Source organism: Centrocercus urophasianus, unplaced genomic scaffold (assembly GCF_019232065.1).
Source record: "Centrocercus urophasianus isolate 14NV4802_14NV808 unplaced genomic scaffold, USGS_Curo_1.0 seq_12, whole genome shotgun sequence".
Lineage (NCBI taxonomy): Eukaryota > Metazoa > Chordata > Aves > Galliformes > Phasianidae > Centrocercus > Centrocercus urophasianus.
The window spans coordinates 19,164,253-19,190,957 of NW_024884364.1; the positions used below are offsets into that span (position 1 = coordinate 19,164,253).

General features: G+C 34.7%; 1 protein-coding gene across 6 annotated transcripts in view; it reads left to right on the forward strand.

The window, feature by feature from the left end:
* GBE1 (1,4-alpha-glucan branching enzyme 1) overlaps window positions 1-26,705 on the forward strand; it is a 150,690-nt gene that overhangs the window by 54,294 nt on the left and 69,691 nt on the right. For all 6 annotated transcript variants that reach the window (XM_042809501.1, XM_042809505.1, XM_042809503.1 and 3 more), the window contains 5 exons: window positions 3,425-3,550; window positions 5,449-5,584; window positions 7,719-7,809; window positions 8,305-8,514; window positions 26,581-26,696. In XM_042809501.1, coding sequence (XP_042665435.1) covers window positions 3,425-3,550; window positions 5,449-5,584; window positions 7,719-7,809; window positions 8,305-8,514; window positions 26,581-26,696 — 679 coding nt within the window. The remainder of the gene's footprint in view (window positions 1-3,424; window positions 3,551-5,448; window positions 5,585-7,718; window positions 7,810-8,304; window positions 8,515-26,580; window positions 26,697-26,705) is intronic.

Below are 26,705 nucleotides of genomic sequence, written 5' to 3' on the forward strand. Positions count from 1 at the left end.
AAGAATGAGTCATGGGTAATACTGTGGACAAGTAGAGCATGGGTTACTTATGCATCTTTTAGTTTTACATGCATGTTTTATAAAAGAAGTAATTATAATAAAACTTTCATTTTAATTAGTTGTTTCAAGAAATGCTTAGATAAGTAAGAAAACAATAGTTATTGGACCATTTTTCTTGAAGAGTTTCTATTGCTCTTGGTCTGAGTTTCTATTTGTGTTGGGGCACCGTTCAAGATTTTGCAGTGTTTTGTCATCCCTCAGCTAAACATAATGGTATAGGAGTCCTATATTCAGGTAACACTTAAAAAAATTTAAGTCTTTCTATTTGTAATTTATGAATCTGTTTTCCTTAATAGTATCATGTAAAGGAATAATAGGATGGATTATAGAACCTAGTAGTTAGAGGAAACTTTCATAAATGGCATTCATGTAAATTTGAGAAAAGGGTTAAGTAAGCTTATGAAACAATCACTGAAAATGCTAGGTTCGTAACTTGGAATAGCTCTAAATAAACTTTTTTTTTTTTTCTTTTGTGAACTAGAGAAGTGAATTCAACTTTACTAGTGTAATGATTTATTTCCTGAGTTAACTGCACTCATGACATTAAAAGCACGTGGGGGGCATTAAGGTTTCTACTAGTGGTAATCATGGTGAAGTTTGAGGTTCGACCAGATTCAGCCATGGCTGTATCTGAAATTGCTCTTTGTTTTAAGAAGATTTAAACTGTGAAGAAAGTAACAGAAGTATTTTCTAACTACTTGTGTAACTGAAGTGCTTATTCCCGCTCTTTAGAGGTTTTCTGATATTTGCAGAGTTAAATTGTACCACTTCTGTTGTTGAAAAAAGTTATTTTCTTTAGTTTTCTTATATTTGCATAGTCAAACTGTAAGCTGAGTTGTCCTATATTTAAAGGACAATTTAAATATTTTATATTTAAAGACAAAAATTTAGATATTATTAGGGATGAAGAGCAAAGAAAATCACTTCTTTAATAAATTTACTTGTGTAAACCCAGCATTTGCAGAAGATGGTGTATTAGCACAACCTGCTTATGAATGTTCACTGTTCAGCACAGAGAAAATCATCTGTACCTCTGCTTCTCAATTTTTTTTTTTTTTATTGCAGTTTGACTTCTGGCTATTAAAACTCATAGGGATTTTCATTGCTCCTACAAAAGTCTGTAAGTTCATGAAAAGTCTAACAAACTTGACTGGATAGATACTTAGAGTACTCATCAGTTCTTCAAAAGTCATTTTGTATAAATTCAGAGATGAGGAAAAAGTATAGTCAGTATGACATGAGTGTCTGTGGAAGAAGGAAAATTCTGTAATTTCAGATGTATGGAATAGAGATCAATTAAATTCTCATATGTGCAGCATAAATGGGAAGTGTGACTTAAAAATAGGGAAATAGCTGTGTGATCATATTTAAATGTTTCTAATCTGCTGTTTTCTTGAGAGTTTTTCATTGCTTAACGAATTAAAGAGTGCATATGTCTGTTCTTGATATTTCATAACTTTTTTCTCTCCTCATTCACCTTCCCAGAATCATTTTTAAATCAAGCCTGACCCACATCTAATCAATTGATGTTTTATATTTAGTTGAATTACCTTATATAAATGCTCCCACTTCTCATAGTCTTATATAGCATAAATTCCACTAGTGTGTTAGAGAGAAAAAGGAATGTGAAGATGGTTAGTAATAGTTATTATATGCAGTAATACATTATTTCTAATAAATTGGAACAAACTTAATAAAACAAGCAATAACATCATCAGAAGTGTGCTGTCAGAAGGAGTAGGTAGTTTTTAGAAATAATATGCAAATTATATCAGTATTGGACAGGAGGATCTTTATTGTTGATTCAGTTTGCAAAAATACTTTTTAGTGCAACTTTCTAGCACAGCACTTTGGCAGAAGGGATTTTTCACGCAGCTGTACAGAGTATGCAATAGCTTATTCTCAGCAAAGCCTGTCTTCAATTGTCAGTGAAGCTAGGGTGCAATAGCCTTTTAGTATTATACACTGAAAGACGTTTCCTTCCTTTGTTCAACCAACTTCCATTAAACTGCCACGTATATTTATTTGCATCTTGTTTTCTCATGTGATTGGATTGAGGATACAGATAATCTATCAAAATAATAATAATAAAAAAAAAACTTGTTACAGGCAAGAAGGCAATTGCTGATAATTGTCTTCAACCAGAGTTCTTGTTAGGAAATGACAGCAATTTTATTTTTATTTATTTTTTTAAATTAAAGATGAGAAAGCTCAACTTCTACCCTTCATTACTATGTATACAGCTCTCTTTTACAAACAACTGAAACCAACAAAAAAATAAAGATACAACCAGTTTCCTAACAAATGCAGAATAAAGTTTAGGTGAAAAGCTTCAGTGACTTGTGCGTTTCTGGGTTCTAAATCTGCAATTCTTACCTGTCATTGCTTGAATGGCAACCAAAACAACAAACAAAACTAGACTGACACTTGTTCTACACTGAGGAAATGAGTGAGATGAAGCAGACATTTTCAGAATCTTTGTATGAAATCCCTAACAACTGATTTTTTTTGTTAACTGCTTTAATAGCAGCCAGACAGAACCCTTGATGCTGTCCATCATTTTAAATTTGCTTTTGTTGTGTAAAGTGATGACAAGCAAAACGGATTTCTTTTGTTTGATTGCACATTCTGGCGAAGTGAAGTTTTGTGAGATTTTTAATAATTAAAAAGTCATTTTTTTTTTTCAGCTCTGTGTAAAATAGGTGGCAGCAAATAAGAAAGGTAAAATAAGTTATATGCTTACCTTTATTTTAGTATTAGATTGGTGAAAACAACTGAAAGAACTCAAAGCAACAGAGAACATCCAGCAATCTTAATTTTCTTCTTTACGATCTTCTTGGCTTAGAAGTTTTCCTGTGCCTTTTGTGTAAATCCATGTTTCTGATCTATACAGCTATTATCTATGCAGCCATGATCGGAGAAGCATAGAAAAGCAGAGAAATCCAGATATTAAAATTGGCATAGTAAACAAATCATGGTTCTCGTCTTGGTGACATTATACTACATGTCTATTTAAATTATTAGAATGTGGTGTTGAAACAGCAATGATGGGGAGTAAGGGAATATAGCAGTAACCTGTTCAGAAAGGCTCATTTTCCCATTATTTAATTAAGTTTACATATATTTTCACTTTTTAACTCTTACTTGTGAACATCATTTGTGTGTCTGACGTGCCTGGTGTGCCAGCACTTTACAAACTTTGCCTATGAACAGGGTCATTCTTTCTTAACTAGCGTTGCATATTTGTTTATTCTTTAAATTAAATTTCTGTGTGCCTTACTATTTCATTCTCTTCTATGGTTTACAAAGTGAACGTTTCATGAATTTTATGTGACTGCATTGGTATGTTATGATTGTTTTATAGGTGGTGATTCGTGCTCAAAATGGCGAACTCCTCTATCGTATTTCACCGTGGGCAAGATACGTAGTCCGTTATGAAGGAAAAGTGAATTACGATTGGGTACACTGGGATCCACCACAGTCATATATAGTAAGGCTTAAATATTATTTTTGAGAGGTGTATAAAAGCATGCATCATATCATATTTGTAGCCCTATTTTGAAAATTTAAAGTTGCTACGTGAAAAGAAAGTAAAATACTGGCTGGAATAGCCACCTGAGAAATGGTTTGTATTTGACAGAAACACCTGACTTTAATGGTCTCCCATGGAGTATATAAACGGTGGTTATCTCTTAAAATGATATATTTTGCCTTGACTTTCCACATTATGGGTAAGTTTGGTAATTCTTCCAGGGTTAAGTAGTTATGGTCCTACTTTGCACTTGAGGGAATTAGGTTTAGAATAAGCTACATGTATGAAGTTCAATGCCACTAATAAGTTAACACTGTATGAAGTCAAAAAGTCCTCACAATTAAGGTGCTTGTGCTCCAATATAATTCCAGATTTTCAGATTGGGAAAATATGTATTTTATAGCCCATTACTTTTCATGCAGTGCTGTAAGTTACAGAGTAGATTCTGATATATAAATACCTTAGGAAAGTGTTCAGAACTTCTGACTGGCAAATTGTTATACTTCGATATTGTTTTGTGTTGTTTGTTTGTTTGTTTTAATTAAAATAATATGCAGGGCTTTTTGTATGAAAGGTATTGCAAGTTCTGTTTTGAGTTAGATTTTAGAGCCCACCTCAAATTATGAAGTATGTGCTTGACAGAAAAAGAATAATTTTCATGTAGAATCTCTTTAAAAATTATATAAGCTACAGTAACTTTAGAATTTATATGTACAAACCCTATGAATTTGATTGATATACTCCATTTTTTTCATGCTCGGTAACTCCTAATTTTTGCACAAGAAGAAATAATTGAGTGACAAAATGGATGAATAAGCAAAGCAGGACAGCCCTTTCCCTCACACAGCTGGCAATGCTGAATATGACTGGCCTTTTGGGCTACCAGGGCATCCTGCTGACTCAGATACAACTAACTGTCAGCCATAATATGCAGATCCCTCTTGGCAGGACTGCTCTCCAGCCTCCGTTCCCGTCTTTATGCAGATTCAGTGTTTCCCTGTCCCAAGTGATGAATCCAGCACTTGCTTTTGTTGAACTCCATGCAGCCTGTGATTGCCCAAACCTCTGATATGTCACTGTCTTTCTGCAAAGCCTCCCTGCCCTCGAGGGACTCCACAGCTCCTCCAAGCCCAGTGCCATTCTAAAACTCAATTAGTAACTGCTGAGCTTTGCGTTTAAGTCGCTTACAAAACCATTGAAGAACACTGGCTGAAACAAGAAACCCTTTGGAACCCTACCAGTGACTGACTGCCAGCCTGATACAACCCCATTTGCTGTAACCCTTTGAGCTCCCATGGACTGGTTGTCCACGTATCACATTATCTTTTTGTTAAGCTGTATTTGGAACGTTTTTGTCCAGAAGGTTACTATGAGAAATGGCATTGAAAGCTTTGCTCAAATCCAAAAGGATTATTTCCAACAGCTGGAAAAAGATCAGTTTTTATGGCCCAAAGTAAAAAAGGAGGCAAGAACATATAGGTTGCGGGCTAGCCTTTACTGAGTTATGTCAAATAAAAGGAATGACTCTTTATGAGTTAGAGAGATACATAACTTCTGCTTGCTCTTTGCAAATATGTATGACTGTGTTTATTTTAATTGGTTGTTCTAACTTTGACTTCACTTAAGTACTGAACTGACAAGTAGGAAATAAAGTCTTGCAACATTTTTTTTTTTTTTTTTAATTGGGAGAAATTAGAAGAGAAAAAACCTTGGAGGAAAAGTATATTTCAAACAATAGTTTATCTGTTTCTTCATGTAAGATTTTTGTTTTTAAAAAATAAAATCCCAATTAGATGTAAACTTCCCGCATTTCATGTTGTATACTGTTGACAATTAGTTTTTATTTTTCTTTGTAGCGTAAGCATCGTTCTCCCAAGAAATTGAAAAGCCTGAGAATCTATGAATCTCATGTGGGAATTGCTTCCCCAGAAGGGAAAATATCTTCTTATAAAAACTTCACATTTAACGTACTGCCCAGAATAAGGGATCTTGGTAAGTAATAACACAGATGCTTGCAGATATGTGCTTCTACTCTTATTAGAATATGTAATTATCAAGTGTCTATGAGGTGTTGTTTTTTTTTTTTGTATTTTCAGATAAAAAGCACTGCAGAAATAGATTCTTAAGGCAAAGCAAAAAGAAAGTTAAATTTGTGGAAAAGGAATGTGGACTGAAATATCATTTTGAACCAAAATCCATTCAACAGATTTTTGAAGTAATATGTGATTTCAGAAATCTAGACAGTTATTGGAGGGCAGTTTGCTTTTGGCATGGCTTGCTTTTCATCTGAAAATAGATCTGTTGCATGTTAGTCTTTGGAAAATACTGTGTTCTTAATTGGCTCTGCTATGTACATCTTGCTTTTTAGAAAAGACAAAGAAATATCTGAATAGAAAGGATTGTCATTTTTATTTGCCGTACAATGTGTGCTAATTGTTTTTTCATTTTTTTTATCTCTTAATAGTTGTAACAGTTGTTACGAGGTGTCAGAATATGGAAATTTTAAACATGAGAAATCCTCTCTTGCAAAGAAACTTCCATTGTTGTGGAGGGTATATGTGGAAACAGCTTGTGTGGTTAAATTAAGAAGCACTGCAAACTGTTCACCTCAATTTGTTTAATGATATATTTTTTTCAAATTCCTGTGGCACCTTTGCACAGTTTATGCAATGGACAATGTTCTAATTTGTTAACTTTGACTCACTGTGATTAAACATGTCTTGTTACACTCAAACATCACATAGTCTTGCCATACATGATTGATTGCTTTTAGATGTTGGCTGTTCTTATCTGTAGATTGATTTTTATTTATCAGAGTCCCTGAAGAAGGTTTTTTCTTGTAGGTTTATTTGTTGAGCCAGTGTTTCACAAAGCATGATGGGAGTTGCAGTCTGTAAATCTGAATGTCCTCAAAAAATTCATTTGGAATGCCCATTAAATACCTGTGCCTCTTTTCCTCGAGCCGGAGTACTTCCTTCTTTCTAGGAGGTTGATAGGTTTAATGGAATTATGACAACTTTCTGCTCTATGTACCAATTCTTTTTTGGGAAGAGAAAATGTTGTGAAAAGACTGCTATACCATAAAAGCAATTCAAAGTTTAGGCTGCGTCTGCAGCATATATGATAGGTCGTTTTCTTTTTTATTTAAATAAGTAAGCTGTGTGGGAATTGTCTCTCTCTTTCTCTCTTTTTCTTTTTTTTTAAGCTGTATTTTCAGGTGATATTTGATTCAGTTTTGAAATGTCTTAAACAAGCTTAGAGACATAAGTATTTAGGAATAAATACGAAGATAAATAACTTGTAGAAACATGCATGAAAAATAGCAAAGTAGACTAAATCATACTAATTTGATGCTATTCAACTTTTAGTTTACAGAAATGCTGTAAATAATAAATGCAATGAGCTTGAATTATGAAACATCAGTTTATCTGACAAACTGCTGAGCTTATGCCAACTACCTGCTAATAATAACTCATTCATGGGTGAAAAATTTTAAAACAAAACCAACAACAAAAGTTTCTGGTTTACACTAAAGAATGAAGAGCTCGGTTAAACTAATAAAGAGAAGCTATGTAGTTGTAGGTGTCTCAGCAGATTGTATATTAAACTTGAAAGTTACCTTTTGCTGACTGTCCTTATTTACTAGCTAGCTGGGGCACTTATTTGCTAGCATTAATGATAGATTGGGTGAGGTGTATAGTAAGTAGTTTCATTACTTGTGCACAGTTTCTTCTTTAGATTTCCCTCTTATCTGCGCTGAAATACTTTAGTTGATGTGAGAATGAGTCACTTATGCTTCTGTGTTGTCTTGGTTCTTTGGTAAACTCAGAACAAAAACACATTACTCCTGTATTTTCTTTCCTTCGAAAGATTTAGTTTTATATAGACTGCTTGATGATTGAACATTCCATTTTCATGTAGGTCATGTAAGTATAAGCTATTAGGTAAAATTACCTCTTGAGAGAGAACAAATCTGTAGTTAGTTGTTAAGTATGCATGAGAGTTAAACCAGCTATAATAGGATAAAATTAACACAATTTGGAACTGATAAGTTACAGGAGTTGAATTTTTTGGTTTACTGTTCTTGAGGCAAGGGTGTATTTGTTTATTTCTTATATTTCTATAGGTTATAACTGTATTCAGCTGATGGCTATTATGGAACATGCATATTACGCCAGCTTTGGTTATCAGGTCACGAGCTTTTTTGCAGCATCAAGGTAGGTATAAGTACTTAATACTTTTTGTTCCTTTACTTTTCTTTCCATTTGCTAAAATCAGTATGTCATTGATTGCAAGTACAAGTTTAATGGAAGAAGAAAGTATAGGCTTAGGCATTTGCAATAGAGTCTGAAATCTGATATCAATTTGTCATAGTCATCACCTGTTTTGCAAAACACTTAGCATAAAAACAAAAGTTGTAAGTAACTGTAGCCATCACAGTATATTCCATTTAATTCAGTTTCAGCTGCCTGCATGTGTTTTGCATGCATAGGGGAGATGTTATTTCATAGTTAAAAAATCTTTTTAACTGTTAGTTTGTAATCAAGTTACTAATTCAGAGACTGAAAAAAAAAACCCAAATATACAAACAGTTGGAATCTAGATGATGAAGAACAAGTGACATTGATGTACTTCCTGTTAGTGATGTTAACTATTTTTTGCTTAAGTTGGGTGGCTCCCCTCATAACACATTTATTTTTTTATGCCAATAGCCGTTACGGAACTCCAGATGATCTGAGGGAATTGATTGACGTTGCTCATTCGATGGGTATTACTGTTCTGCTGGATGTTGTGCACAGCCACGCGTCAAAAAACTCAGAAGATGGCCTCAACAAATTCGATGGTACAGATTCTTGTTTCTTCCACTCTGGTCCTAGAGGAACTCATCAAATCTGGGACAGCAGGCTCTTTGATTACGCAAAGTAAGTATACAATATAGTTTAAGTATTTAGTGATAATAATCTCTTAGCAGTTATATTAAAGCTTCAGTACTTGCCAAGCTGAAAAAAAATCTTTTGGATTGCTTAATGGCTAAAATACGCTGAATTAAATTCATCTGCTTTACTAAATATTTTAAATCTGAGATTAAATGATTCAGTTTCTCTTACTCTACTGTGATCTATTACTATGTATGTACATAATTACAAAGCTTGTGCAGGTGTGTAACTTTTTTATATGTATGAACATGTACAGGTAGTTATATAAATCTTATGTGTATAGATTTAAATACATGTATATGTTAAAATATATAAAATATAATATAGATATCTACCTATATACCCGTACACACTTAACATAATGTATTTGTAAGTATATATATGCATTATATTTAAGAAGAAAATATGTTTACAAATAAAAAAAAAAAGAAAAGCTGAAGAAAACTTATGAACTCTGGAAGTCTACTATCAAACTATAAGATTGTTAAAATTCAGTAAAGGTTGTGGCCCTGGCTAGCTATATTCCAAAACTTTCCAGAGGTAGATCAACAGTTAATACAAAGAAGGGGTCATTTTCAGTAGGCAGTTTGGATGCAGGCATCTTGTTTCGGAGACTAAAGTATTTCTATGTGGAACCTGTTTTGAACAGCATGGCCTAAATCTGGAGACCCAGGCCCTGTGTGGGCACATGTAATTTTCTAGTAGAGATTCAGGTTAATACCATGTAATGTTTAGCATTTAATATAATTTACTTCGTGTTCTCTGAGACAGTGGAATGGGTAGTGATTTGTCTTGTGTGCTGAGTATTTATAGTTCTTTTACTTGGAGAGAGGATGAGAGAGAAAGGCAACCAGATTATTTCTGTCTCTTCTCATTTTGCAATGCATATTTTTACTTGAACCAGCTTTATTTCCCCCTTTTCTTGTCTTTAGTACTTCCTTTAAACGTCCCCCTGAAATGCGTTATTTTTTTTATCTTGTTATCAGTCACAAAGTTCTGGTTTAACCTCTTCAAGGTTTTGCTTGAGTAGTTCCTTCAACAGCTCATCAGTCAGTGACTTAAGAGTTCTAGTTTCTTGTTAATATGTTATTTATTAGGGTTTGTGTGCCTGCAAGTTCAATTAACTGCTTTTTTTTTTAAAACTCTCATTTCTCCACCTTGCATGTCTATAATTGCAGTTAACTAGTTATGTTTGCAGCGCAAATGTCTTTAAACGTTAAATCAGAATTCTGTGTGCTCATGTAATGGCTCCCCCCAAAAAAGCGTGTATATATGTGTATGTATAGGTAGATAGAGAAATCTATACATATTGTACTCAGGCTGTACTCTTTACTGACAGTTTCATAGCTAATGAGGATTATAACTGTTTAAGAATGTCACTTTTGAAGAAGTATTGTTATATAACGTCATTTTTTTTAAAGGAAACTCTCTCATCATAACTCACAATTTCAATTAAACTGAGTGACGAATTTAATAAGTGATGTACACACTGTGTTACTTAATAGGATAAACCATTATGAATTTCATTTCTTTTAGCTGAGATAATTTTATGATTAATTCAGAGGGCCTATTTGAATTGTGCAACAAATGCATTTTAGTAGGACTCAACATAACCACTTCTTGTTTGGGTTGCTTCCTATTAATCTTTGAATCTATGTTCAGGTAAACTCCATTTTAAGTAATCTTAAAGCTTGAGTATAATACAATAATGCTTCACATTTTATTACCTTCTATACTTACGTATAATCAAACAATTGTGTGGTGGCACCAGCCTCTCCAGTGAGAAAATAAGTTGAATTGAATATTTACAGGCATTTTATTCCAAGCAGAGACAGGCTGTAAAGAAAGTGGTGATGCTTTTGAGTGTGTTGGAAGGATTCATAAATGAAAGAAACAGGAGGCTGCTTTCCAAGTGACGTAGGTTGGATGAGATAGGCAATATTAAGCTCATATTCAGAGCTGAAGAACTGCTTACATGGTTCTTTATAGTTAATGTTATATGCTTTTATTTGTTGAAGAGGGGCATCTGGGATAGATGCTAGACTGCATGCTGAAAAGGGAGAAAGTGAAGAGATGTGAGAGAAGAGATTACAAAACAGTGAAGAGCAGAGCAATTGAATATATTTTCTATTGAAGAGAAAAAAATGACGTCCTGGATGTCTGATGGTGCCTTTTATGTCATTCCCCATCCCCTGTCCTCTAGTGAATTGCAATAATGAGTTCAGTTTTCCTTTTTTAAACTTTTAGAGAAATCCATCCTTCTCCTTTAAGCACAGAATGCTGTACAGTGAACTAGGTTTAGTCAGAAAAATTTTCTTTAGTCCTAATATCTGAAACATTAAATATTCTATACATACTTACAGTCCAAGCTTAATGCTTAAAAGATATATCACGTTTCTTCTAGGTTGCTCAAAAATTGTTAAAAATATATATTATTTTCTCTTTTATGTGTATAAAGATTGCAAACAAAATTGGAAGTGTTGAAACTGAAAATATTATTTTTTCCATCTATGTTTCATTGACTTGCATGCAGATTTCCATAGCAGTAAATGAGCACCTCTCTAACAGAGGGGAGTACAAAAATCTATGGGATGGACTCAGATTGTTTGCAGTTGCACAAACTTCGCTGAAAATAAATGATGCCAAGCACAATGTATTGAGTAGCATACAGAATAGTGTCTTTATTGTTCTGTAGTGGAAAAAGTTAAATCTACATGTACTTATACATCAAATACAGAAGATGCTCAATTTATTTTGGAATTGAGAGAAACTAAATCACTGCCATGAAAGAGATGGAAAAAACAATTGCTTTATCAGTTTAGTCTGTCTACGTTTTCTTTGAATGCCAAGGCATAAGGAAATTGTCTTGCAACATTTGCAAGATTATTTAGTTGTCTAGGAAGGTGACTGTGAATGCTGACCACAGCAGAAGGAAGCAAAGATCTATATTCATGCAAATTGTATTGATGGTGTATTTAAAGTATTTTTAGCTACATTCATGTAAGTAGTGAGAAGGTCTGATAAAAGTGGTATTAAAACTTGTGCTTCATTTCTAGTTCAGTAATATAATTTAAGCAGATAAAAGCAGGTTTTGTATTGTAGACTTCACAGCAATACCTAATGAGTATGTTTATGTAAGACTTATAAACTGAAGACGTGTTTAAAATCATCTAGTTTCAAGGAGTGTGATGTGAGGAACAAACCCTCAATTTCATAGAAAGATAACTTACAGATTTAAAAAATGGATGCGTAAAATAGTATTTTCTGCCTAACTTTTATTTGGGAAAAAAAAAAATTCTTAATGTGAAAAGCAAATGAAAAGTCCTCCCGAAAACCAGCTACCCAAAAAATCAATTCAGAAATGAAGTTTCACAGTTCTGAATTTTTTTTGCCATTTTTTTCTAAAATCTGGATCTAGGCATTGTATTCTTAAAATATAGTAATTTGCTGCATCTACTGTTTTCCTCCATCCTGTTGTTCTCTTCTTGCATTCCTCAAATCAAAGTAAACCAAAAGCCTACCTAACAAATTCTTAGCAGGTATTGTGTTACATTAAGACAGGGACTTTTTATATTCTTTGTCTTGATTTCTAATAAAATGGGGCTTTCCTATCCCCAAATTCAATAAAAGGGCATGCTCTAAGGTAGTGGTGATATCAGATACTCTGGATCTGTACTCCACCTGGCACTGTCTATTTCATTTTGTGATAAATTAAGTGCCTTGTCTCTACTGTCAACCTGTTTTAGATGGCTCACTCAAAATGCATGCAAAAAGCCAATTTTCTCTCTTCCCCCGTCTTCATTTTAAGTAAGGATTCTGCTTATAATTAACATAACACAAGCTAAGTGTATCTCTGCTTTCCTCCTCAAATTGTGTTTGAACATTATCCAGCTGCCAAATACATTAGAAGTGTCGCTATAGACCAGGTGGGATCACAACTATAGTAGGTGATTGTGTTTTGATTTATATTCATTTCTCCAAATAGCAAATGTGTCTAAAATACTGATTAGGCAAAACAATTTAAAAATAATTGAGAGCAAAGATTTTAGCTTGCAAAGATTTATGCCTCTTTTTTTTTTTTTCCTGTAAATGAGTTTGCTTTTCCTTAGCTTGTTGAAAACTGAGTATTATTTTGAATTACTTTTTTTTTTTTTTTTTTTTTTACTTTTAGTAGGTTTAGTTAGATTTTACGCTTTATCTAATTCTAAGGGGCAATAGGTATCCTGTTATATTTATGTGTAAGGTGTGCCTGTAGGAAAATGACAGAAGTAAAACTTTGCAAAAATCGTACTATACTGTTTATGCTTTTTTATTTGTTTGGTTGGTTTTAATACTGTGACATCTGAGCATTTAACCCAAATTTTAAGTTGTTCAATCTTGGAGAATACTTTGGCACAAAAGTTAGGCGTTAGATTTAATCCTGTTTTTAATTAGTGACTCGTTTCCTTGAACACAGCAATGAGAGATGATGTTAACTACAAGATTCTGGGCCCAGAAGACTTCCTTGGAATCTCTTTTCAGGCTTTTTTGAGGTTCTGTTTTCAGAACCAAATTTTTGGACCAAATGTGAGCCTGTGCTTGGGTTCTTTTGTGTAGGCACCACAGTGAGTGGGAACTCTTTGGCCTGTGCACCTATAGATTTTTGTCTTTTTTGTACTTGTTGGTAACAATCCTCTGTTTTGGCAATAAAGGCTTGTAAATGTTGTATAATAACTATAGTCTTCTTAACTAAGTCATATTTTCTTCATTCTTCCCTCTTCAGTTCTATATTATTTAACTTAAGTGATGTTCATATTTAGTATGCTTTAAAATGATGTAAGTAGGGTTCAAAGTATAAACATTGTTTTACAGCTCACAGCAATGAATGATATTCTGGTTGTCTGCTGCACTGTCTTCTCCAGTGAAGTCTTCAGAACTGTTCACAAAGCAGCTCCTGAACTCCACAGAGTTCATTTGTTCTTTTTTGCATGTATATGTGTTTTTTTTTTTTTTTCTCTTTTCTTTCTCTAGTTATTCTTGAAGTGGATTATAAACTACTGTAGTTCTGAAACAGCTTTTAGCCTGCAGTCAGTACAGCAGAAGTAGGATAACTGGCTGGGGAGTGATTCAGATGCCCAAATTTGTGCTTTGCTATGTTTTAGACTGCTTGTCCTCCAGCTGCCTCTCCAGAATGGTGTGGGTCATCTGTCAGTTTTGTTCCTTATCCTGTGTTCCAACCTCATGCAGGTACTTTGGATGTCCCTTTGCGTCTGAAATGGTGCATTACACCTAAATTTGGATGCTGAGACAATGGCCCTTTCTGGCGCCCAGTGTTTAAATCTAGTGTAGACTTCAAACTGTGTTTTCTAGAAAGCAGTGATGACCATAGTAAACTATGCAAACTATTACCTATTAGTTATCATATTAAAAGGATTGATAGGATTTAAAAATTGCTTGTATAGTCATAGTATCCAATAAGATACATGAGGAGTCTTTGGCTAGTCAGGTATCAGAGAAGGGAATCTTCCACCACTTGATATAAAAGATCTTTGATGGTGCTGGGTAATCCTCTTCAGACTCGCTGCTTTTTTTGGCTTTAGAGTTTTGCACCTTTCCTCTTGAATCCTTGAGCAATCCTTATCTCAACAAACTTGTGCATAACTTCTCATTTTTCACCTTTCCTGGCTGTATTCTTAAAACTCTTTTGTTACTTTCAGCTATGCGATTTCTGTAACAGTTTAATCCATTCTCGGTTTGGGACATAGTTGATCCTCCAGTAATGGGAATGAGAAAGGGAAAAGTGTAGGGGAAAGTTACAAAGCAATCTATTTACTATATACAAAAGAGAGGATTCTCCAAATTGCTGGTAAGTGGCTTAAATAATCTCTCCTGCAACTTTTGGGGACTTAGCCAAATACAGTCAATATTCTTCCAGCTGCATTTATGCAGTAGCAGTAACATCCAGTGGCAGGTCATGTTTATCACAAATGTATTTTTCCTGGAGAGATGTCTTAGATATCTAGCTTAAACTATGACCATGTATTCTACATATTCTATGTATGTATTCTACCAGTCTTCTTTCACGAAGTACAGGCAAGCGCTGTGTTCACAGTTCCTATAGTATGCATTAGCACTGGTGTTGGATTTGACTGGCAAAGATTCCTTCTTAATGACTAACAGTTTTAAGAAAGCACCATTTGTGATGCAGTAGTGAGATTTGTATTATTTTTTTTTCCGCAAAGCTCGTATGTTTATTTTGCTTATAGAGTGGCCTTTTAAAAGGCTGTTTCTGTGTGTAATTAACACTATTTCTAATAGACTGGACTTTTTGAAAGTGACTATGAAAGCACCAAACTACTTTACAATAACGTAAATGCTGATATGCTTTTTGAAAATCTTGTTTTCTCTGTATTCTCCTCCTTTTGGTAATCATTGCAGATGCTGGCAAGAAGGCACTTTCAATTGCATATTTGAGAATGTAGTGTTAACAAATTCCTTTCCTTGAGGGGAATAAGTAGTAGATGCATCAACATAAGGCATTGGAATTAAGTGCAGTATATTTTAAATAATTAAAATAATAGTGCTCTGTAATGTTCCAGCCATGAACATATGAGTATGTGACTCTAGCCTTGTTATATATAATTTATTTTTAATTAATGTTCTTCTATAAGCTTGATTGTTTTACTGCACTGTACTGATATGACAGAAGGCTTTAAATACACAGATGTTCTGAAACTTAGAAGATCAGGTGTGAATGTACAAATTTCCTTGATGGATCCAGTTCCCTATAGTAACTTGCTGTGCAAGCTTCTGAAATGTGTGTTATAGTAATAAAATTAATACAAGAAGAAGAGGCACACTGAAAAATTGCAAGCAATTGTTCTAAATTTTGTCAAGTAGTCAATCTTAAAATATAGAGGTCACTGCCTGTAGCCAATTGAATTCATTATTCTTTCGAATAGACACAATAACTCTTTCCTGAAGTTAATTACAGTATTTCAGTAAAGATGTGAAATTAGGATAGTTTCAAGATGCTTCAGAGAATCATTGCTCATCAGTCTAAATGTCATAATGATCTTGCATTTAGTAATCCAAACTTAAATTGACATCTTTCACAGGATTTCTTATGTGATTACTTCACCAAATTGCACGAGCAGTTTAAGAGGTACAATGAATTTGTTGTGAATAGGACCTTTTTGCTGGGAGGAAAAAGGGTGATGGCTATACAGATTGGAGATAAAAGAGAGGTGTTATGGAAAATATCACACATGAAGCAGAGAACGTAGACTTTATCCTAGTAGTGTTGTATCCAAAGAAGATCCAAGTTGGAGAAAAATTAGGCATGCTACATCTCATTGCAAGGCAAAAGAATAGGAACATTAAGAGAACATTAAGAACTTTGTCAGTTTGTCTGTTTATTTTTTAAATTCTAATGTATGTTTTTTGTAACATAGAGATAGTTGAAATCTGATTTTGGTAAGATCACTGAAAAGAGACAAAATGGATAATAACGAGACAATAATTAAGAACCATAGAAAGTAGAAAGCAATCAACTATTAAAATATTGTATGTGAAGTAACAGTTTTCCAAAGTCAAGTGTGTATATTATGCAAAAGTTTATATATGTGTTACCTCTTAGGTAATGCTTACATATTAAGGTATAGAGCATCTGATCTGGAATTAGATGCACAGACAATCAGCGTTCAATACTTAGAGTCAAGTTTACATATTCTTAGTACTTCTTTTCCTCATGTTTATTTGTTCTCAAGTGAAATTAACTGGTAAGGGCACAGCACTGGATCATCAGGGTCAGTAACGGTGACTTTGGGAGAATCTCTAAGAAGCACAAGATTACCTCAATATCTCTTAATTTTAACTAGAGAAAAGGTTAGAGCCTTTGACTGTTTATCCTATACATGTTTTATCATCTTAATTTAACTTCAAAACACAAATTCTATAAGTTGCACGTAATTACTTACAAACTTTTACAATTCATCTGCTGAGCACCCGTAGAACAGAGCTCAGTGAACACAGTGTTCTCAGTACGTGGTAGCTCTGAAGAAAAAAGGGTAGAGAGCTCATTTAAATGACAGCCCAAATATATGACATCTGAAAATTGCATCCCTCAGATTTTTTCATGGATTTTAGAAAAAAATAAATCAGGTGCTGTTATTTATGCTGTCAGCACTTTAGATGTAATGATACCAAATCTGTAGCGTGTTTGAACTTTTCATTTACCTTACAGCGTAAGTCATTTTTCAAAGAAGTATTTTGGAATTGGCATCTGTTAAAAGTTTATTTTCAAAATCACTTAGTTTGTGTTTAGAAAATGTGGAGTGTGGATAAGCTCTCTTTTTAAAATTTCCATGAAATTTGGTTCTTGAAAGTGATTTTTCATATATTTCAACAACTTCATAATTGTAATGCAAAGTGTCTGCAAATCTGTCATCTAGCACCACATAGCTGAATTTCTTCTCCTCCTATACTGTTATTCTTGGGAACTGAATGAATAGCCTGTCCCCATGCCCTTGTGTTCCTATTACAGGTGGGCGTTCTAAGTTCTGGAGTCAGGATAGATTTAGTTCTTTCCTTGTTTTGCAGAAGAGAAGATCTGATCTAGGTATGAATTCAAATTTAAAAAGCATGAGAGCATTATATGGGTGCATTCTAGTTAGTGTGAGATTCTGTACTAAGAGATCCTCACTAATTAACACTTCTTTGCAGCAGTAGATGAAGTAGAAATTTTAGGCAAGCGCTATTTAGGAATATTTTCAGAATTACTGCTTTTATTTGAATGAAAGAGCTTTCTAAAAAATCATTTCCCCTAAGTAATTATTGAGTATGTATCAAGTCAAGGTCAGGGTGGACCAGGCTCTGGGGAACCTCTGACCTAGCTGTAGATGTTCCTGTTCATTGCAGGGGAGTTGTACTAGATGGCCTTTAAGGGTCTCTTCCAAATCAAATGATTCTATGATTCTGTAAGTCTAATAAGTGCATGTTGCTATTGTATCTTTTAGAGTGACATGAATGAAAGTTTCTTCTTCCCTCATAACAGTGAACGTATGGGAGTCAGGACTGATGCTTTCAGAACGGGCATTGTTTGATATGGAACTGTGGAAGTCTGGCTAAAACTAAATTGCAAAATCCTCTGCATCTTCAAAGATGTTTTTCTGTTCTTCTTCTTTACTCGTAAAGGAGATGGGGGAGGCTTTTAGTGAAATAAGATACTTTCAACTAAAGCAAGATGAGGAAAACTACTCTGGTGGTTTCATTTTTAGTTACAGTAATCAATATTTTATACACCTTTCACTTAGTCTTAGAATATCAAGCTATGGCTTCACACTCTCTAAAACAACAATTAATTGTGAGTTATGAAAAATAGCTTGATCATAATTAATTTTGATGAACATAATGCAATGTTAATGATTCTTAACTAATAGTCTTTGTGCATTGTTTTCTGTTTCTTTTCCTTTTGAATTTTTTTAACCATCTTTACTGCAGCAAGAGTTGATTATTAGTTATCAGAATATGCAAGAACTTCAAAGGTAATGTTTCCTATTTTATTACGTTGGACAGAGACATCAGAGGCTGATGTTGGTGGTATGGTGGCAGAAGTTGAACTTTCCCACCAATATTCTGTTTCATTTTGTTGCTGTGTGACAGATGGCGGCAGAGGGGCAGTCTGACAGATTAGCACCTGACATGGAAGTGCATGTGAAGCAAAGGTTTGTAATTAAGTTCCTCCATGAGGAAAAAATGGCACCCACTGACCGTCAACAATACTTGCTGAATGTTTCCAGACACCAGACAGTGGATATGAGCACAGTGAGGTGGTGGCTGGTGTGTTTCAGCAATGGCAACTGGATGGTGGGTCACTTCCTCTAGTGCAAGTTTTTATTAGTGTGGTGTGCTGGCTTTTGTTCATTGCTAGGACAAATGCATAGCTAATGATGGTGACCATGTCTTGGGCCCCTCCTGAAAAGAAAGACATTGCGGCCCTGGAAAGAGTTCAGAGAAGGACAATGAAGCTGGTGAGGGGTATGAAGCACAAGTCTTATGAGGTGTGGCTGAAGGAGCTGGGATTGTTCAGTCTGGAGAAGAGGAGGCTCGGGGTACCTCTACAACTGCCTGAAGTGAGGTTGTGGTGAGGTGGGAGTTGACTTCTTCTCCCATGTGACTAGCAATAAGAATAGAGGGAATGGCCTCAAGTTGTGGCAGGGAAGATTCGAGTTGGATGTTAGGAAATACTTCTCGAAGAGATTGGTCTGGTGCTGGTATGGGCTGCCCAGGTGGGTGGTGGAGTCACTGTCCCTGGAGGTGTTCAAGGAACATTTAGATGTACTGAGGGACGTGGCTGAGTAAGAAATATTGGTGATGGGTGGACGGTTAGATTGGATGATGATAGAGGTCTTTTCCAGCTTTGGTGGTTCTGTAATTCTATGATATATTAACCAGTGCTGCTCTTGTTGGAAGAATAATCATTAAATTATTTATATACAAAATATGAAAACATAAATTAATAAATTATTAATAAAAGGTGTAATTTCTTTTAAAGAATTTCTGCTTTTTTCTTTTTAGTATTAAAAATGAATGCATTTATTATCCCTCTAGAGAGGGTGAGATAGAATTGTGCAATTTGGAATGCAATTGATTCATCAGTGTTTAACTTCTTATGTTGTTTATTAGAAAATTCTATGACCTAGTTCATGAAAGGACTTCAGATCTTCCCTGAACAAATGCTTCCAAACTTAAAAATAATCCTTCTTTCACCTACTCATGATATTTTATAATATTACTTAAATTAAATATTTAATGACAATTTTTTTGAAGACTTATTGAAAATCAGAAATACTTTTGAGCTTTTCCTTTGTAAGTCAAGGGATGAAATAACAACTGAGCAAAGATGTGTTCTGACAAAAAGGTTTAAAAAAAAATCTATTGTTTGTGTACCGCTACAGGAAGCTTTTAGTCTTTCTATGACTCATTTGAAGTAGTCTTTTAGTGTTATAATATTGTTGATTTTCTTATGTTGAAAAATTCTGAATTCCTGTGGCTAAAATTAAAATCTGCCTGGACTTGCATGTGCTATTCATGTAATCTTACACATGCAAGATTCATGCATTTCTTGAAAAGAGATTCTGAAGAATCAAGGAGCTCAACTGCCGCCTTTGTTTTCTTTTTTAGCATCGTAATCTCCCATGCTGTTCAATTTAATGAAATAGTTCTATAAAACCATATAAATATGGTTTATAGTTTATCTATAGTTCTATAAAACCATATAAAACACTTTCCTATCAATCCTTTTCAGTGATCTATATCTTTTTGTAAAAATGCTCATAAAAGTTGAGCATTTGATACTGAAATACCTGACCAGAAGAAGACTAAGTAGTATATTAACATGTCCGCTTTGTGGTATTTTGGCACCTCACTGTAACAAGATTAAGAATAACTGATCTTCCTTTAGATCTTTGTTTTAAGTCTATAAGGGCTAGTTGGCTTTTTTTTTTTTAAAAAAAAAAAAAAAAAAAAAAGCTTTTCCAGTGACAAAAGACTCCAGAGGGCCACAGTATAGGCTGTGAGATTACAGGAAACTTTTATATTGCAGTTATTCACAATCACTAATTCATCCTGAGACCCTGAGTCCTAATCTAGTGTTTCAGACTTTCATACTTAACTGCATCCTTTTCTGGCCTCAAGGTAGGCTACGTACTTCAGGCCACTCTAGTCTTTGGTCACTGCTGTGTTCTGGTGCAGATATCTACTCTTCAGTAGAAGCATGATTATCTAGAACACACACAAATGACTGTTTGACAAGTCAAGCAATCTAGCACTGCCTCAGAGGGATTTTATGTCTCTTGAAATTAAGATCTAGTTTGCTGTCAAATGTGTGTCTCTGAGTATTTCACCTCTGTTCATCTTTTCTGATTTCAGATGTGTAGCATTTTTGTTTGTTTATTGATTTGACATTCTTCCATGTGTCTATAATAAAGGTCTTTTTCTCCTTTCTGGTGTCGTAGTACTGTTAACTTGTGCATTAATCTAAGCTGGCAAATCACTTTTAATATTTTCACTGCATAGCAGCTCTGGTTTACCAAAACCTTTCATCCACTTGCAGTGATCTGTGTGCATTCTTTTTCAGTAGAGAGCTCTCTGTTCCACAATTGGGTCCTAAGATCTTGCAGTGTTAGTCAGGAGTTTCTTACTGAGGCTGGAAGGAAAGCTGGCCGTGAAACCTTTAGACTAAGCTATCTAATTCACAGTTGAGAAGGTTTAGGCTGTCACAGTAGACCAAAAGGAAAGATAGAACTCAGAGAGTTGTGATATTACTTGTGTTTTTTAGTGTAATGCTTTCTTAATTTGAAATAGCATTTAAAAAATAAAGCTATTTTGCACAGTAAAGATCAAACGTTTTAAGTCTTGTAGCATTGTCAACATCTGTGATGTATCTCAGGATATAAATTATGTGCTTTCAGTGTTATGAATTCCATGCAGGTAGCAAAGTGAGCATAATCTAATCAAGTGAAGCAGAAAGGTCATGATATGGATTCATTTCTCTTTAAAACAAACAAACAGAACCTCACAATGCAGGGAGCATTGTGAGTGATAAATGTGATAAATGATTGTAAGTAGTAAGTGGGTATTGTGGTTTCGTTGATTCTGTCACAAGTGATGGGGCTTCACAACCTGCTCCTTTTATTCCCTCTTCCAGAGGGGAAGAAGTATGAATGATGTGATTGAGATAAGGAAGGATAACTAATTTACTACAAATGATAAGAGAATGTAAGACAGTATGACATGAAAAGGAGTTACAGGTAATAAATTAAATAAATGGGGGAGAGTGAAGTTTCGACCATGTTGCTCGTTGCGCTGCTGTAAGTGGAAGAGGACTTTCTTCTCCATGGCTGTTCTCTCCTACCTCTTTTACCCAGAATTGGAAAATGTGGAGAATACTGGAGACTTCTGGGAACTGTAGTTTGTCTCTTCTTAGTGTATCTTCCTCCCGCAAAGCTGAAACTCGCATAAGAGCAGCCAATGCTGCCAGGACACAGGAAGTGCAAATAGACGAGACTGCTACGAGCTGACTGAGGAAAGTGCAGCTCTCTGGCACCATGTTCCAGCACTGAAGATCTTGTCATGTGATATCATGTTATGGAATAGTGCTAAAACCAAGACAGTGGGGAAGGAAAAAAAATAGTGGGGCAGTAATTAAGATATGTAGATTGTCTCCCATTTATTTCCATGGAAACTACTGCAGACACAAAGAACATAATAACACTTTTTGATAGAGCAAATTCTCAGCCACAGAACATTGCTTTTTGACATGGTAGCCACCATTAGCTATGCATTTTCAGCAGCAGTGAACAAGAGCCTGCCTGCCGTACTCATAAAAAATCTGCATGGCTGTCTGGAATGTGACTTGCCTTTCATGTTGCCATTGCTTCTGCTGAAATGCATAACCCACCACCTCAGTATGCTCTTATCCACTGGTCTCCAGAAATATCAATAAACATTTTCAGCAAGCATGGAAGAATGCCAGTAGGTGTCATTTTTTTCTGCAGGGAGAAAATCAGTGACACACATTTTCTCAATCACTTCCATGTCAGATGCCATTCTGTCAGACTGCCCCGCTGCTGCCATCTGTCACACAGCAACAAAATGTAATGGAATACTGATGGGAAGGTTCAACCTCTACTGACATATCATCAGCATCCACCTTTGATGCCCTGGGCCAACATAATATAGGAGGTATTACTTTTGGAGCAGCCCTCATGTTTTCTAACTGTGAAAAAAAGCTTGGGGGCTAGATCTAGAGCTAATATTTATTTTAAATTCAGAGACTTCATGGGGAAAAAAAGGTAGTTCTTCATCAGTGATATGACTGAAGATGATGTGAGTAGATACTATTTAATGATTCAAGCTCTCTATTAAGTAACTCTTGAACCATTAGCATTGGGAAGATGGGGGAGTTGTAAAGTTATCCTTGTAATCCTTCCCAAGAAAATATAACAATGATATATTCAATGCGAGTGTCTTCTTTTCAAGTTTCATGCCAATAAAGGTGTATTGTTGTTGGAAGTGTTAGTTTCAAGCTTCACCCATGTCTGAGATTGTGATGGACAGAAGTAAAAACTTTCCAACTTATTCATGTAACCTTTTAAGTTCTCCTTTGGCCCTCAGCTCACTTTCACAGTGCAACAGCTTGAACTACTTGACCAAGGGGATTGTGGCAACACTGATTATCTATTGAGTTGATAGTCTATAGTGGAAATATTTTTTAATTAAAGATTAATTTTTTCATATTAATTTAATGATATCTAAAATACTGTCACACTAAAGAATTGCCTAAGAACTCTGCAACAGCATTGCAGTCATTTAGAAGACTAATATCAGTTAAATTCTCCTGTAACTGGAATTTAGTTTGAATGTAGAAACTTTATACCAGTCTGTCCTCAGAACTTTTGTCAATTGTCTTCTCTTTATTTTAAAATAATCTTAAAAACTTAGTACGTGTTGAACTGTAAAATTCTAGTGTTTTGTAATTTCTCAGCTCTCTATTTGTCTATGCACTAAGATTAATTAGCAATCTTTATAGTCAGAAGAAGCTTTTTCCTTAAAAGTTATTTTGTGTCTGAATGTTAGTTTTGAAATGTAACTGAACTCAATATTGATGAAATGTAATGGCTTAATGGCTTATTTTGCTGTTTAAAAGGCTGATTAAAAAGCAGCCATAGCAGTGCATTCCCAGAAATCCCATCTTTGGAAACAGTACCCTATGCTTTGCCTCTGTGGTTTTTACTGGGGGAGGGAGAGTCAACTCGTTGCTTCTGGGAACTGATACAGGGGAAACCACGTGTCACTGCTGCCCTCTTCTGCTCTCGGATTACTGTGCCCTCCAGGAGGATAGCGCTTTAGTTTTTAGTACTGGCTTTTATTTTGGTTTCTGGTTTCCACACAATTCCCTTCCAAGCATATTGCCTTGGAATTCCAGAGTTATTTGCTCTCTTTATTAGCAAAGGAGGAAAAAAAGTAAATAATGAGGATGACTTACACAAAATTTCACAGGTTTTCTGCCGACCTAGTTGTTTAAATTCCTTATCACCTTGTGAAACCAGGCCATCTAAGCAGTTGTGTGCACATTTCACTAAAAAGGCAGATTTCTCAGTTGAAATACATAAGTTATCTTTCACAGGGAAGGACAAAAACCAAGATTTCTTTGCAAAGACCAGCTTTATTCTGAGTGGTATCTGAATGAGTTCTCAACTGCTTAAATTCCTTATGTTGTAAATCATTTTGTTAAATGCTAATACAGCTTTTTTTTTTTTTTTTTTCCTCTTGCCCTCTTAGTTCTTGCAAGGAATAAAAGAATGTTCTCAGTTTTATGGCACATAAAAGTGTGAGAAACTGTTAGGATGTGATTTAATGCACAGCTTTTGCCCAGAAAAAAATTACATTCTTAATGAATGCTATCCTGTTTGCATATCTGTTAAATTATGGGATCTATTTCTTTTAGAAATGTTACTGAATTATTGCTTATACTGTGGATGTGTTTCATTTATGCTATGATTTTGCAATTCCACAATTTTTTGTTACTTCTGTCAACTTCTATTTCTAGTGCTGCTGTTCCCATGAGCAAATTGAATTGGATGAACTAATGAATCTCTGTATAATTTGTTATTTGCTTGTTTCTTTGAAACTGTTATTCTGGCTCTTGTTTTGGAGCTGTCACCCTATAGAGTGAAAATTACACTCTGGAATTGCCCCCTTTCCTCAATTTTTTTTTTTTTTCCCCCTCCAAGTTTATATGAGAAACAGATTTCATCTGTTTGTTTTCTTGTTTATTTATTCATGATCTTCTCTCCCATGTGCATTCAGATGGCTGGAAAACACCTCCTGCTCCTACACAGGTTTTTAAAGTCATTGATTTGTTAACTAATGTTTTGATTCAGCAAATCCATCTTGTTTACTCTTCTCTGTAGTCACTTTTTAATGTAAAAGTAATTACAAATTATTTTCATACTTCCTTTCCATCTTTTTCAAAAGATCGGTCTTCTGTGCCCGCAATGTGTGAAAAATTGCACGTTACCCATCTTGGGAATTCTGTGTATGTTTTACAAATCCTATTTATTGTCATAAGTGCTAGAAGGTTATAAAGTCAAGCAGTCTGTAATGAGGAAAACCAGTTTCTAAGACTTGTTGGTGCTTGTGACAATTAATCTACTCTTTGTACATGTATTATCTTAATCAGGAGAGATTATTTTTATCACCATACAGTTACTGTTGATGTGACTCATACTGCTTAGCTTACAGTAAAGATCTTACTGCATATTTGATGCTCGCCGGGAAAAGGTTCATTAAGCATTGGCAAAATGTTGCAATTTGAAGGGACAAGTTTGCCAATTCACAAGAACGTTGGTTATCTTTCTAGTCTTTTCACCATCAGAGCATTATCTTTTTTATTTTTCATTCATTGTAACTCATCTCACCTAAAAAATAAGAAATATCTAAGAAGTTCTACAGATAAGATGTTGGGATCTTCCTACTATAATGTTATCTTGTAAATTAAACAATTCTGAGGAAAAAAGTTATCAAGTAATACATGTTCAAAAAGGTATTAATTGATTGAATTGAGGCAATACATTGATTTGCATTTCCTAGCTTTGGAATTTCTGATTTAGCAACATTTCTGTTTTTGTATGCACAAATATTTACATGCAGTGTGTGCAAAGAAAATTAGAAATGAGAGTTTTTTATTGAATGAGATCAGGATTTTACCAGGTTCATAATGTATCTAGGATGCCTCCTCTATTTTAAGATTTAAAGCAGCCTTCATATGAGGAGGGTTCTGGGAGGAATGAAGGTGAAAATATTTCTTTTGTCAAAACGGAGTTTGTCCCTTTGGTTGCAATAGCCTCATGAGTGCGCTGCCTCTTTTATCTGATAAATAAAATATAGGAAAGATCAAGGATATTCTTCACTGGCTAATTCCTTCCATGTGGATAGATAAATTACAATAGTGATGCTAACAAATGCACCTTGAGTTAGTACCCCTTCCATCTCACCTTGCCAGAGGCTGATGAGTGAGGTGTCATGCATGCTTCTGTGTAGCTTTCTCTTTTGCCTGAGCTCAAACTTGTTAATGGGTAGGATTGTAGTTATGGTTTATTGGTAAATGTAAGCATAGGCAAAAAATACTTCATGGGAATAGTTGAGGTGGATGAGCTGTCTTGAACCTTAGCTTGCAGGAGATGCATTTGTTGCAGCCTGTACTGAGGGTATCAGAGTACAGGAGTACAATATGGCACAACCGACGGAAACAAGATAGGAGTGGTTTTGAAACTGCTGAGGTCAGAGTGCTAGGAGTAGGGAGACTTCTGGAAACTGTTCTACTCTTTGTTATAAATTTTGTTCACAGATGCCTCTGTGCTTACTTACTTGGGAACTTCTTTTATATTTTCGATTTTCTGTCCTTGCTTTGTTTGTGTATTTATTACATCTCATTCCTGTTGTTCTGAATTGCAAATAATACCTCTTCAATTTCCATTACTTTGTGCTTTAAGCAATTTCTATAACACAATACATGATATGATGCTAGTAACTTACTGATGACATGTGATTTATATGTATAATTGGGGTAGGGAATAAAAAAATATCACAGAAGTTTTTGAACTTCTATTGGGTCTAGAAATTGCTGTAAATCCATAACATCTTGGGAAGTAAATGTTAACTAACAATTTCTTTTTCATTTTTATAAGATCTATTTCCACAGAGTGTAACTATTTTTAAAGATGCAAACCATATGTACAGTAACACATTCTGTATTAAAATGTGTTAAAACAGTAACCTATAAAGATATGTATATGTAGATAGATTGTAACTTTTATCCTAGCTCCCATCCAGTAGCTTAAAATTCTGTGCAGTAAGAGACTCAGATTCAAGGAATGGGGAAAAAGTCATTAAAAAAGTAATATGTCCAATATGGGTAGTATACATAGTATATTCAAGTAGATGCATTGTGTAAGGAGCAGTAGTTCCTTCCAAGGTTTCTAAAGCTTTCTGCTCATATTATTTCAGCTGGGAAGTTTTGAGATTCCTTTTGTCTAATCTGAGAATGTGGATTGAAGATTATGGTTTCGATGGCTTCCGATTTGATGGTGTTACGTCTATGCTGTATCACAGTCATGGGATTGGTAAGTAAT